General features: G+C 47.7%; 1 protein-coding gene across 1 annotated transcript in view; it reads right to left on the bottom strand.

Annotated features, from left to right (window-relative positions):
* LOC119250913 (probable maltase-glucoamylase 2) overlaps nt 1-14,223 on the bottom strand; it is a 74,290-nt gene that overhangs the window by 29,899 nt on the left and 30,168 nt on the right. The window contains exons 17-30 of the mRNA XM_054691923.1: nt 13,501-13,617; nt 12,665-12,819; nt 12,448-12,532; nt 11,611-11,667; nt 10,428-10,552; nt 9,590-9,678; nt 8,558-8,607; nt 7,645-7,812; nt 6,444-6,599; nt 4,815-5,090; nt 2,646-2,800; nt 1,496-1,664; nt 857-947; nt 322-434 (exon numbers count right to left, since the gene is read on the bottom strand). Coding sequence (XP_054547898.1) covers nt 322-434; nt 857-947; nt 1,496-1,664; nt 2,646-2,800; nt 4,815-5,090; nt 6,444-6,599; nt 7,645-7,812; nt 8,558-8,607; nt 9,590-9,678; nt 10,428-10,552; nt 11,611-11,667; nt 12,448-12,532; nt 12,665-12,819; nt 13,501-13,617 — 1,806 coding nt within the window. The remainder of the gene's footprint in view (nt 1-321; nt 435-856; nt 948-1,495; nt 1,665-2,645; nt 2,801-4,814; nt 5,091-6,443; nt 6,600-7,644; nt 7,813-8,557; nt 8,608-9,589; nt 9,679-10,427; nt 10,553-11,610; nt 11,668-12,447; nt 12,533-12,664; nt 12,820-13,500; nt 13,618-14,223) is intronic.

Below are 14,223 nucleotides of genomic sequence, written 5' to 3'. Positions count from 1 at the left end.
GTGATTAGACTGATTAAACATCCTTAAAAAGTCTACTTAGCAAGTAGTTAAGAGACATGGGGTTTCAATATGCATGTATCATCTCTTAACATTGAAGCCTGACTTTCAGAAAATATATCAGTAATACAGCAGGGACACCAAGGGTCAGAAGAAAAACATTTACCTACCTCTGGGCTAAGAACATGGCAATTCCCAGCAACACTTTGTGGTTTATATGATAGATGGAATCTATCTATCTATCTATCTATCTATCTATCTATCTATCTATCTATCTATCTAATCTCTTAGCTATTTATATGATGGGGCAGAATGACTACCAACCTCGGTGTACTGCTGAGTTACAAGCTCTGGAGTTGGCCCCAAAACCATATAAAAGTCTAGAATCCCTCCCGTGGTCCGGTATGTCAGCGCAGGGAGGGGCTGGAGTGTCACATCTGTTCAAAAAAACATAGAAAATGAGGAGAATCCTTGGGACTGTAAATTACTGAGATAGGGACTCTATCCCCAATATTTCTATTTCCATACTCCTTATTGCCCTCCTCCTCTAGAAAGTCTTCTTGCATGCACTGGAATCAGAGATGGATGTGCAGATACCCAAAACATAGCACCAACCTTATATCACTCGTGAAAAGGTGCTAAAGCATCACAGTAAAATAAGGTCATATAAGAGTAGGAACCTATTTAGTCAAGTTTGCTCAATACCTAGTCTCCAGCTCCTAACACAGTTGAATAAATGAATGAATGGAAGTCGGTTCATTTGTGCCATTTCTCTTGCCTTTGAATTTCTCTACATCTATTGGCATTTCAGATCCCAATGAAGGTGTTACAGTCATGTAGAGTGGTGCCGGAACCTTACCCATGGCGTTGCTGTTCAGCAGGAGCACCCCATGGGCATTGCCATCCTTCTCCAGTGCCATGTAGTAGGGGTGGACACCATAGGAGTTCTTCTTGTGTTAGGAGAGTCATGGTGAAGAGAAGGTGGATAATCAAAAAGAGTAAATGCAAAAAACCCTGTCCCTATCACCCCCAAACAGCAAGGGTGCACTCAACCATGAAGGCACAATGTCATGTCCTTTATCCAGGCTTCCTTGACCCCAGGTAAATGGCTAAATGGCCTCCCCGTCTATGCCCTCCTTGTTTGTTATTACACTATAATAGCATGAATTATACTGCTGCCACTACTTATGCATGTCTTTACCTCATTAACCTATAAATCTCTGGAAAACAAACACTGCATTATTAAATAAGACACTGTTTTATTCTATGTGTGCCTGGATCATAGACTATATTAAAAGTGTATTAAATAAATAAAATGCATAGTCCACAGAGGAACTTTCTTTTTGAGAAGAGCACATAACATGTGACTTATTTCACCTAAGAGTAGAATTTATCAATGTAAGGTAAGGCGGATTAATGGGCTACCATCCAGTGCATATGGACTAAAATAAAATAACAAAGAGAGAAACTGGTTGATAATCTTATTTCTCCGTCTTACCGCTGATGACTCATGACGAGCAAACATTCCCCACGTGTGCCAGTTCACGTCTCTTTTGAAAGTTTCATGCTCATTTTCCCCCAAACCGTAGATGTAGGGAGAGGGGAGGCGAGTGGAAATGGAAAGGAACATGTCATTGAAGGTGAAGCCAGGGAGCTGAGAGTCCCAACTGCAACACAAAGGGCACATCTGCTCAGGCCAGCGCAAACACAGAGCATGTCGGGACATCTAGCAGATTCACAGTCTCCTGAACTATTCCACATTTATATCCAGGGTCAAATACCATGGGAAGAACCAGTACTAACAATGATTGTGGCGCCCCACAGGCGCACTGGTTTGCATTGTCACTCTGTAGTTTGCAAGGCTGAGAACCCCTTTTCTGGGTCATGGGTTTGAGGCTTGAGGGACAGGACCACGTCTCATTCACCTTTTTATTGCGACTTCACATTGCTGGGCATAGCAGCTTACATGACCGTAGGCATACATGGGTATGGTCTAAGCAGAATTTCCAACAGGAGGGGTGAAACTTAGAATGACTTTTCTAGATTGGCCAAGGGACTTATCACCAAAGAAGGCAAAAAAAATCAGACATGTGGTCAAGGAGAGCCTGTGGCTGCCCAGATCCTCACACTTGGGGGACAGTTTCTGTTGAATGGAGGACTTTAGTCCCAGGCCACGTCCAGACCTTCACATCATTCCATTCAGCAGCAGACAGGGAGCGAAAGGCGACTCCTTTTGTGCTTAGCATCATGGAAAGACTTCAAGCAAAGTCTGTAAGGAGCCATTTCTCTGTCATGAGTCACCTTTGTCCCTCTCTGCTGACCTCCATCTTAAGTTGCTGTTGTCATAAACAGGGTTTTCTGTTCAGCTTAGCAGGCATGACAAGTGGAGTATGCCTTTTTCTTTCACAGACATCAAGCAACACTTCACTTTTGTAAACCTATGATTGATTCATTTTCTTCTTGAGTTAATGGCTAATAAAGAACTAAATCCCCATGGTGCAAGTAGGTGGAAATAGATGTACTCTCCATTTAGTGAAACACGCACTTTTACAAAGAGTCTCCAAGATGACTGTTTCGCATGCATGAATTAGAACCCCTGGAATTCGACCTCCATCTACTCTAATCAGAGCCATATAAGCAGCGCTTACATCACAGTGTTGGAGCTTTTTCGTCGAATCTGGATCCCAAAAGGATTGTTCTGAATGCTGACATCGTACAGGCGGTTTTCAGGGGAGCCAACGGGAGAGGGAGGGATGTTCAGCGGCACCGGGACTTCGTATCTTTTATAACTAGAGTCATAGATCTGACAAGAAGAGACAAGATGGAATCTGATGGAATCTCACAGCTAAAGTTCCTCATGCCAGTGCATATAACTCAGAGCCTGTGTTTTCTGGCCAGTTTGCATCGTAATAGGAGGCATCAAATGTCCCAAAGTGACTAGCTGGAAGGCCACCACACACTGTGCCCTGTACAGACCCTGAGCTCAAAAACTGCCTCAGTGACAGCACTTCAAAGCCAGGGAGGACACGTCTAAAAAATCTGTGATAGAAGAGAAACAGAAGCTGAAGGAGAGAGTATGTGAGTCTATGGGCGTGTGGACATGTATATGTATGCACCTGCGTAAGAAAATTATGTGTGAGCATAATCTTTGGAATTGTTTGGAATTGTTTGAAATCTTGAACTGTTTAAAGTGGGAGAACTGAGGGATTTCATGAGGACACCGAGGCCTCCCTGGTGGCACTTCCAGGGGTGGTCTGACGTCTCCCCACCTGAGCTTGCTCTTTGGTGCTAGTGACCTGTCCTACCTGCCTAACAGGACTGAAGGGTGGGAGAAGTGGAAGAAGTGAAAATCAGGGAGGATTGTCAGTTACCATCACAAGCCATCACCCTCTACCTTATCGCATATTGTGACACCTGATATCGCACTTCAGACAACTTTATCTAAAGCCTTGCTTCTCAAAGGTGTGTTTCCCAAATCAAACACAGCAATTACACCTGGGAATGTGTTAGGAAGGCAGAATATCAGGCTCCACCCCAGACCATTTCAATCTGAACGTTCATGGTCACGAGCGCCCTAGGGTGAGTCATCCAACACTAGAGTGTGAAGAGCAAGGTGTAGACCTGAGCTGGCCAAGGCACTGCCCACCTGTCACATGTGGCCACTGAGCACCTGAGTGGGTCTGAATTGAGACTCACTGTAAGTACGAGACACACACTAGATTTTGAAGAGGCAATGTGATTAAAACATGCCGAGATATCTCTATCCTTGTATTTGGGTTACACGGTGAGATGATAATATTTTAGCATGGTGGTTAAATAAAATGCTCTTAAAGTTAATTTCACTTGATGTTTTCAAATACCTTTCTTAGAATAGGACTGCTGGGAAGCATATGTGCGTCACAAGGTGTTTCTATTACAGCAGAGTAGTGGGCTCTAAGCGTGACCCCTGGCAGCATCAGTAGCACCTGGAACCTTGTTAAAAATGCAGATTCTCAGGCTGGAAACTCTGGGGAGAGCCCAGCAATCTGAGCTGGAACTCTGTCTTCAGGGAATTCTGATGTATGCTCAAGTGAAGAACCACTGCTAAGTGAGGTATGAAAAAAGATGAAATCCTGACATTTTCAATAATGTGGATGAAGCTGGAAGGGATTGTACTAAGTGAAATAAGTCAGAAGGAGAAAGACAAAAAGAAAGATGGTTTCACTTATATGTAGAATATAAAGAAACAAAACAAAGAACAGACTAAACTACACCAAAACAAACCCCAGAAATCCGACTTTAGAACTGGGGCCACCAGAGAGGAAGGGGCAGGGACCCCGCTGTCTATGGTGGGGGGCTGCGGGGCCTTGGGCGGTGGCCATGGTGTGCAGCAGACACTGGTGTGAACCTGTACACTTGAACCACAGGTGTGTCACCCATTGTTATCTCATTGTTATCTCAAAAATATTTAAAAAAATACATTTAAACAATAAATAAATAAGTCTAGCAATTCCGATTAAAAACAAAAAAGAATCACTGCTAAGAAATACTCTAATGTTGGAAGCGAGTTAACGACATTCTCATGAGTTTACCAAAGAGCAGATGTGATTTTTCTCAAGATGAAAGGATGGTTCCCTGAGGATGTTCATCACTCTAGAAAACTCATCACCATGGTAGAGCAAAGGGCATCTCCCGGGTCCTCTATCTCCTGACGGTCTAAGCTCTGGGGCTCAGCACCCTCCTTTATAAAACGACTGGGACTAGAGGTGACCATGGCTGCCGAGAGCGCAGGGCTGTGAGTCAGAACAGGCTGAGGATGGGGATCATCCCAGGGTTACCTTGAATTGCAGCATGTTTTCTGTGTGGTAGATCACGCTCACGTTGAGTAAGCGGATCTTTGCAGAGAAAGGATCAGAGGTGGCCTCTGCTGCTGCTGCTGCGCCCGGTGGCACACTCCGGGACGATCGAGGTGGAGTCGCTGCTCTTGCTGATGTGGGGGGTGCCAGGTGGGTGAGTTGCATGCTGATGCCCGCTGGCTGGTACTGAATGTTACTGGCCATGTAACTGGGGATGGTGTCGTGGAAACAGGGGGGCACACCAGCAACAGTGGTGGGCTGCAACAGGGAGACATTCATCAGCCACTCCACACCACATGCAGGTTACCACACACGTCGCTGAACACAGACAAGTCTTCACACCAGGCCTGTTGTCGTGGATTGAATTACATTTCCCCAAAAATGCTAAGTCCTAACCCCTGGAGCCTGTGAAAGCAACATTTGGAAGTAGTGTCTTTGGAGATGATCAGATACAACGAGGGAATTAGAACAGGGCTGGTCCACCATGACTGGTGTCCCTATTAAAAGGGATACCATGGGCCTCCCTGGTGGTGCAGGGATTAAAGACAGCACTAGCTATCGCCAGCCACTGCAGCACAAGTTCAATCCCCCACCAGGGAGGTGACACACATGGCCTAGCAGACCTCTCCTGTCCCGCCCACTGCTCCCCTCAGCAGTGTATTTCAGCCAGTCTGCCTGTTCTGCTCCCCACTCTGTCTCTGGTGAATCCTATCACAGCCCCCCTTCCCCACCCCCCACACCTCTGGCCTACACTCCAGCTCTTATATGCATAAATAAACAAATCTTTAAAAAAATAAATAAATAAAGGGGGGGCATGTAGAGGCAGAGACACATGGCTTGCAGAGAGAACACCACGTGGAGATAAAGGCAGGATCAAGGTGATGTTTTGCAAACTAGAGGATGTGGGAGAGCAGCAGAAGCTAGGAGCGAGGCACCAACAGTTTCCGGAGGAATCAACCCTGTTCACACCTCCATCTCAGTCTTTGAGCTCCCAGGACTGAGATTAACAAATTTCTGTTGTTCTAGATTGCCCAGTTTGTGGTACTTTGTTGTGGCAAGTGGATGTATCCATCTAACACGCACACACACACACACACACCCTGGCCTCCTCTGATGTCCAGCAGGAACCCTATCTGGAGACAGATCTGCTCCCCTGTCCCACTGGCCCAGTATGATCTTGAGGAAATCCCTTATTTTCTATGACTTTTTATTCACTTTTAAAATGGAGAGAAACCATCTGACTGCACCTGCCTGCTTGGAAACTCCATTCTCCAGCAGAGGGGAAAAATCTCTTACCCTCCTCAGTATACAATGGACCCCCAAGAATCACTGCTATATCAAAGATTAAAATGGGGTTTTAAGAGCTGTGGTTGGAGAAGAAGAGCCAGGGAGGCAGCGAGTTTCTTCTGGCTCAGGGTCTCTGAGGGGAACAGCGACCACTAAGGGGGGTGGGTAACAAAATAACGCACCTGCTGGCAGCGTGTCTTCCTCCTTGAAGAGCAATGACAGTTCAGCCCATCAACGCTGAGAAGTGCTTTCTAGACACCTACTGACCCATGGGAGAGTTTCCACAGCTCCCTGGTCACTGTGGGACACTGTTCCCACCCTTACCTCCCAGAGGCAGCCACGCAGCTCGCAGCTCTCCTTGGAGACAGCTGGGTCCTCCGGGAAGCAGTTGAACTTCTCCGTGTCCTTGACCGGAAGAGACCAGGAAATGGAAAATTCTTGCCCCAGGTCCAGACCCCTGACAATCTTGAAGTTCACCACCTGGGGCAAGAGAGGCCACAATGACCACCAAGATGAGACGGAGCCCCTGGGTAGTGTCCGTCCCTGGTGTCCTGGACGTCAGGGGGAGCTAGCCGCCCCCCCATGCCCTCTCTGCATGGGGTACTTGGAACACTGTGTTTTCTCCTCTGAAGCCTTTCACCTCTGCAGGAGAATGTACTGGGCTTGTTCCTGACCCTGCTCGCCTCTCGGAGGCTGTGAAAGAGGAGCCAGCGGCGGCGGTGGTGTGAGGGAGCTCAGAGCCCGACAGGCCAGTGCAGGCGGCTGTCGGGACAATGGTTCAGCATTCTGGAGCATCTGTGTGAGTGGACACCGGGATCACTCCTGCAGGTGCCTAATCGCTATTGACCCGGTAAGGGGACCCCATGCAGTGAGTAATATGGCAGTCTCCGTTGCACAAAATAGAAAACTGAGATTCCGAGGGCCTTGATGCTTTGCCCAAAACCTCATAGCGAGGAGATAAGGCTGGGGGGCGAGGGCGGGAAGCTGTCATCCTCTGCCCCAAGGAAGTAGTGACACTCCCAGCGCTGGAAATACCCACCAACCACTGGAATCTTTTGCGAGAGATGATGATGTAAAGGACTCATCCAATAAGAACCAAATCAGACTCCCCTTGTCTTTCAACCAACGCTCATTCCTGCTATGGTATAGAAACAGCTTATCGTACTGAGGAAAAATAGCGACCGTCTCAAAGAGAGTCTCTGTTTTCAATTCAGGAGGACAAATGAGTAAATACTCCTCTGAATTGTGCCAATATTTGGATTTGGGACCAGCACACTCATTTGAAATTTGCCCAGAGCACAGCCTGCTATCGGGGCCCCACTCCCACTGTGTTCCTCAGTCCCTGCAAACGCAGCCGGGGGGCATGTTTATCCAGCGCCCGTTTCTCCTTCTGCATCCTCCCCATGTTGATTCCCTGGCAAGCCAGTTGTCTCTCGGATTGCACAGAGTCTGAGAAGGGGAGGCTGACCTCCAGATGTCAGGCCAGTGCTCTGGGCACACGGCCTGCAGGAAGAACACTCCCTACCTTGGCTGAAGCATTATAGACGACGGTCAGTTTGGGAGAGTTGTTATTAGCATGCATGACAGTAACATTAGCAGGTTCCTTGTCCATTCCTAAGATTATGATGTCTGTGAACGTGAGGTTGTGAGGATCCGAATAATTATTGTTAATAATAGTTGCTTGTAGGCGGTTCTGGGAGGAGAGAAAAGTCACTTTAGAGACCAGGAACGTCACACTCTAGTTGTGCCCAAGCACCACGCAACACCTCTCTTTCTGAGATCCATGGTTTGTCTCTCTGAGGCTTTATGTGTCATCAGAGGAGAACACCCGGGGGATGGGTTATGCGGACTCGTCTTAAACCTGTTGGTAATACTGATATATTGTGCTTGCTTTGTTTTTTTGATTTATTGAATTAAACTATTAATTGATTCTATTATTCAAAAAATATGTTCTTAACATGCTGCAATTTTCAAGGACTCCCCTTCCCCCACCAGCCTTACCGCCTGGCTGCCTCTTATTAATAGTCCCTTTGGGAACTAGCAAAGAGGCGAGTCATGCTCAGTATCCTGCAGACTCGCAAAGCCATCACTTAATACCTGTGCCCAAGGCCAAGTTTAGAGGCTGGAAAGAACTTCAAAAAGTCACTGTACCTCCACAATCACCTCCACCCACACCGCCATATTCTTGCACCGAAGGACAGATCTAAGAAATCTAGGCTCATACTCAGATTCAAGAAAAAAGAAAGAGTTCTTTACAGAGCTCACACTGACTTTTTATTGGCTTCTGTGTCTAACACAGATTAAAACGTTCATTTGCATGTTACTCCTGTCTGGGAGTGTCACAGTCCAGCACTGGGCTATTCCTTGAACTGAGCAAACTTGAAGCTCAAAGAGCAGACACAGAACAGACACACTGTGTTGCAAAAAATGGTACTCACAGAGGAGACAGAAAACTCGTACAGAATGTAATTCTTTTTAGCCACAGCATCTAAAAACAGAAAGACAGAAGCACCTGTTACTACAGGAACATGCTTACGACCTGGCTCTGCTTACTCAGGGTCCACCAGTTTCATCAAAGGTCCACGGAGCTTTCCTGGATGGCTTCAACCTGCTGCCATCACTCCCTCCCTGAATTCTCCTGGTGCCTTGTAGCACCATTTTGCTGGCGTTTCAGACATTCTGACTTATGCTACCGTTACCCACATACGGTGTGTGTCTCCTGCTCAGCCAGGAGTTCCCAGGGGCTAAATCTATGTCTTACTCATATTTAAGTCCCCTGCATACAGTGCGGCAATAAATAGCAATACATCGTTGTAAATGATCATTTTATTCAGGGCAAGATCTATATTTAACAGAGACCACAACCTACGTGAGGACTTGCATGGAAATCTTTTTTTTTCTTTTCTTTCTTGCTTCTTACTGAGTTAACATTGGTTTATATCATTGTGTTTTAGAAGGACAGATTCTCCCCCTGAAAGTGTTGTTACTGCACCGCACCCACAACCACAGCACCCACAGGCCTTCCCCAGAGTCCACAGTGCTCCCTCCTCTCTGCTTTTGCCCACTCGTTTGGGTAGCCTTAGTTCTGTTGTCAGATTTCTAGGGTTTGTCTTACCTGGAAACCTCACAGCAGGAAAACAACCATTACACAATCAGACATTCCTCCTTCAAAAGTAACCAAAGCAGTCTTTTACAAGTCTATGAATAAAATATATTATTTGCCAGTACTACTGATACCCAGAGAAGAAAAGAGTTAAGCTAACATCTGTGGCTTTGGGAGTGTCAGTAGCATTCAAGTTGCTCCTTTGAGGTCTAGATTAACGCTCTGGGCTTGGTCAGCTTTCAGGAGAAACTGACACAAGCTGCAGAAACAGGTGTCAGAGACAGGGAGGTTTGTGCCCAGTGGGGTTTGGGCAGCCACGTGGGCTCGGCCCCCTGAGAAGCATGGAGGGTTCCCCGAGGCAGCGCACCTGCAGACACTCCATCGTCCCAGAACAGCTCTCCCTTTGCTTCTCTCTTGTAGTCCAAGGCAACAATGAGCCCCAGGGAATTCTTCCGACTGTAAAAGAGCAATTCTAGTGTCAGAGAATCAAGGACATAGAACTGTGCTGAACAAGCTCCCTTCCCGCCCTGGGGATGGATCATCCAAGAGTCTATCCCGGAAACTGAGTAGGTTGACATTGTGGGGGCCCGGGGGGCTGGGTGTGGGCAGGCACCTGAGGTCAGGGGAATGGTAGGGGGGCAGTGTCTGCTGAAAACTGGGTCGTGATGATAGAAACAACCTGCACTTCATGGGCGTCCCTGTGCCAGGCGTTCCTCTAAGTGTCCTGTGCTCGTCGCTATTCCTTAAAGTCTTGTGATAACTCCAGAAAGCCAGACTTGCTTCATTTCCAGTTTACAAATGATAAGCAGAAACTCAGAGTAAGCTGCCTATGGGCACACATCTGGGGCTTCACCTGACCTTAAAGCAATGGTGACTTTCACATGATCGCCCCAGCTCTGTTTTGCTTGCATGAAGGGGGTCCACTTGAGGACAACTCCTGACCACATAGATATCCTCAAGAGTGACTCTAACTTTTGTGCAATACAGAAGAGTAAAACGACAACCGAGGCTACATTTACTTTCAGCTGCAGGAGGACGGAGATGCTAACTTTGGGCTGACCTTGAAGCTCCTTGAGAGAAAGATTTCTGACCAGAGGGTTTTGTGGCTTGTTCGCTTGCTTTTGTTTATCTAACTTCAGCCTCTGTTAGTGCCCTGGAGCAGCGCCAGGGCAGTCACACCCTAGAAGAGCGAGGGCACTGCTTACCTGGCGTTGGTGGTGACACTCGGCTCCTGGATGGGAAAGATGTAGCCCCCTCGGAGATGAAGGCCCATCTTATCCTCTGGGAGATGCAGCTTCACCGACTGCTTCCTCCACGGGATGGATTCGTTCTGACCAACAGAAGAAACACATCAGTCGGGTCTAGAGGGGACCCTGAGATGGATCATCTAGTTCAGTGACCTCATCTCAAAGAAAAGAATAGCAGGGCCTCCCCGGTAGCGCAGCGGTTGAGCACTGGGTTGCGAAGCTGCCCGCAGCCTCTGCAGCGCCGGTTCGATCCCCGGTTGCTCTCCGGCCACCAGAGGAGGGTCCTGCATGGCGCGCAGACCTCTCCTGCCACCCGCTGCTCCCCTCAGCAGTGTACTTCGGTCCTTCTGCCTGCTCTGCTCCCCGCTCTGGCTCTGGTGAATTCTCTCACCCTCCCACGCTTCTGGCTGTACCCAGTGCTTGTATAAATAAATAAATAAATAAATAAATAAATAAATAAATAAATAAATCTTAAAAAAAAAAAGAAAGAATAAAATATTAAAAAAAAAAAAAAGAAAAGAATAGCAGAGACCCCTCCCCAAAGTTAAGAGTCAGGCCCCACACAAACAGGTACAAATGATAGCTGAGGGTGCAATTCACCCCATTTCTTTACATCATACCACCGTGATTGCACAACTGGGCTTTATTTTTTTTTAAGATTGTTTATTTATGCATAAGAACTGGGGTACAGGCCAGAGGTATGGGGGTGAGAGGATTCACCAGAGACAGAGTGGGGAGCAGAACAGGCAGACTGACTGAAGTACACTACTGAGGGGAGCAGCAGGCGAGACAGGAGAGGTCTGCTGCGCCATGTGGGTAGCTCTCTGGCAGGCCTGGGATCAAGGTTCTGCTGCAGAATCTGCGGACAGCTTCACAGTGCTGTGTTTAACCCCTTGCGCCACCAGGAAGGCCCACAACTGGGCTTTAATTCTCTAGAGGATCACAGCCTCGGGCCAGATACTAGTCCTGATAACCACATACAGCCAGGCTGATAACGATGAAAATTCCCATAGATCCAGCCCAGTTATTCCTGGAAAAGGAAACAACCTGAGTGCCCCTAAATGGAGTGTCCCTCGTCCCCGAGACGCCCCACTCTGAGACTGCTGCCCCCGATGCGCTCTGTGGGCACCGCCTCACTCACCGTCTCATAGTCGTACCAGGTGGCATCTGGTATGTAAGCCTCCACCTGGACCGCGTCCTGGGGAGACACGACAATGCACACCTGAGCACAGCCCTGCCCAGGGCACTCGGCACCCCCAGTGTGGCTGCATGCTTCTCTGGACAATCGAGGCAGAGCTGGGGTCACCCCAGCCCCGGGTGTAATACAGATGCTCAGAAAGACAGAGCACAGCTAGACCCAAAGCACAGCAGAAAGGGTTGGTTCATGGGTCCTGAATTTCCTAACAGAAGCTGAGAAGTGTGTGTGGCTGAGTGATTATAACCTGACAGGTGGGAGGAAGTGGAGCCAGCAGGGACCCCAGAGCCTTCCTGCTGGACCATCTGCTGGTCAGCAGGACCGGCCAGAGAGGGAGCCAAAATGCACCCACACAAGAACAGTGGCCACCTTACGTGCTTACAAGTGCTCCCCCTCCTCCCCCCGGCCCGGATCCCTCGCAGGTGGGGGACACGTGGTCCTTCACCAAGGACCCTCCTCTGCCCAGCTGTCCTTTCCTCTGCTCCTCCCACCACCCCTCCTTGTCCCCAGCCAGTCTCAGGAGCACATGCCCTCTGGTCAAGGGAAAACACACAGATGGCCGAGGAGGCGAACCCACCAAGGCATTAAAGGACCTGTCTGCTTAAGTCACCAGCTTTAAGGTAACTTTGCAAAAATGGAAGTTTTTTGGCTGGGTGAGCCCCGTGGCACCGAGAATGACTGCCTTTCTGATTTCCTGATCTCGCTGTCATTACCTCAGATCACTCAGCTCTAGAGTCACAGGCCAGTGTGACAGCCACCCCGCTGTTCAGATTAGAAACATACTTTTTGTAAAACAGGTGTGATGAGGAGTCCGGGCCCCCATAGGAACTGCTTGTACACGTCCCACGTAGCCGGGTCCTGGTAGAACCTGGAGAGCAGAGAAGGCAGGTGCGGCCCTCAGGACAGTGGCACATGGCGTGGGCCAACCTGGCCTCATTACCATGAGCTAGGTCAGCGAGATTAGCATCCCCAAGGGTCCCTTGAGGGTCAGAACACTCACTCGTGGACGAGGGGCCTCGCTACTGTGTCCCCCCGGGTGTGAGCCCGGTAGAAGAGGGTGTAGAGGTAGGGCAGCAGTCTGTAGCGGATGTGCAGGTAGTGCTTGGAGGAATTCAGCAGCAGGGAGCTGTTACCAAAGGCAGCGGGATCCTGGTCCTAGAAGAAGATGTAGCAATTATGGACATTTCCATCAGACTTCTCATTAGATTGCAGACAATGTCATTAAAAGAAAGGGCATCTCATCCCATCTTACTTACTCCCGCCCTGACCATAAACATTTTTTTTAAAAGGGACCTTGAACCCACTTCTATAGATTTGCCTATCAGAAATATGACTTGGGATAAAAGTGGACAAAGGTTGGATAAGTCAGGAATGCAATGGGGTGTGGTCTGCCAAGCTAGTCAGGGAATGATAAAATGCAACACGGTGGGAAAAAATGTTCCTATCACTGGACTGTTTCTTCCTACCTCCTTCCTCCTTGCTCCCTCATGCCCAGGAGGGGCTTCCTTTGAATTAATTGCAGTAAATTATAAGTAAACTCCAATTGTCCCATCTCATATAAGGCGGTCACAGAAGTGACAGCAGCACCAAAGGAACATTAAAAACCCTTCTCACCTTTGTAGGTAAGCTCCCAATAATAAAGTCATTTAATAGAAATCTACCCCTTCCCACACACCCTCACCCAGAAATGCTGCTTCTTAGGCCCATCACCCAAGAGTCATCTACTCTGTTCTTGCTCTCCCGACCAACCCAAAGGATTTTCTTCAAACCCTAACTTTGAAAACAAAGAGATTATACAATCCAAGAAGCTTCCACCACTTCTCTTGGGAACCTTACCCTGAAGTCAGGCCCATTGTAATTTCTGGACAGTGGATAAAAGGCTCCGAGCTGCATCCACCTTGTGCAGAGTTCCTCTGTGACATCATGTGTGTAACCACAGATGTTGGCACCTACCTGGAGAATCAGCACATGTACAAGCAGGGTGGTCAGCAAAAGAGAAGAAAGATTTGACTGAGTACTGATATAGTAAGAATGATTATAAAAGAATCTCTCACGCCCATCAATCCTCACTTAAAGAGGTCCCAGGCATTCAGGGCAAGCCCCCAGCCAAATGGGAGAAAGAAACAAGTGAAAAAGAAAAGTATTGCATGGTTTCACTTATAGAAGGAATATAGGGAAACCAAATAAGGGATCGGGAAAAAAAATAAATAAAATTAGCAGTCAACTATAAATCACAGGCAATCTGCAAGGGAAGGGGAGGTGGAGGGATCAAAACGGGGGAGAGAAGAGCACAAGGGATTATGGTGATGGTTCACAGGTGAATTGATGGTGGGAATTTTACAGGGACTATACCTGAAAGGAGAAAGCATACAAGCATATATTGTACAAAAATGAACAATGATGTTTTATACACACACACACACACACACACTTATAGGAAAATAGGAAAAAAAAATAAACAAGTGTGCATCACAGTTTGACTGATGAGAGAAAGAATGATTGTTTATCAGGGGTTCTTCAAAATTCATTTCCCAGTTTCATATTTTGCTATATACACTG

The sequence above is a fragment of the Talpa occidentalis genome, unplaced genomic scaffold, assembly GCF_014898055.3.
Source record: "Talpa occidentalis isolate TD23 unplaced genomic scaffold, MPIMG_talOcc4v2.1, whole genome shotgun sequence".
Taxonomy (NCBI): domain Eukaryota; kingdom Metazoa; phylum Chordata; class Mammalia; order Eulipotyphla; family Talpidae; genus Talpa; species Talpa occidentalis.
Note: the sequence above shows the minus strand (reverse complement) of the source record. Positions and strands in the feature narration are given on the sequence as shown.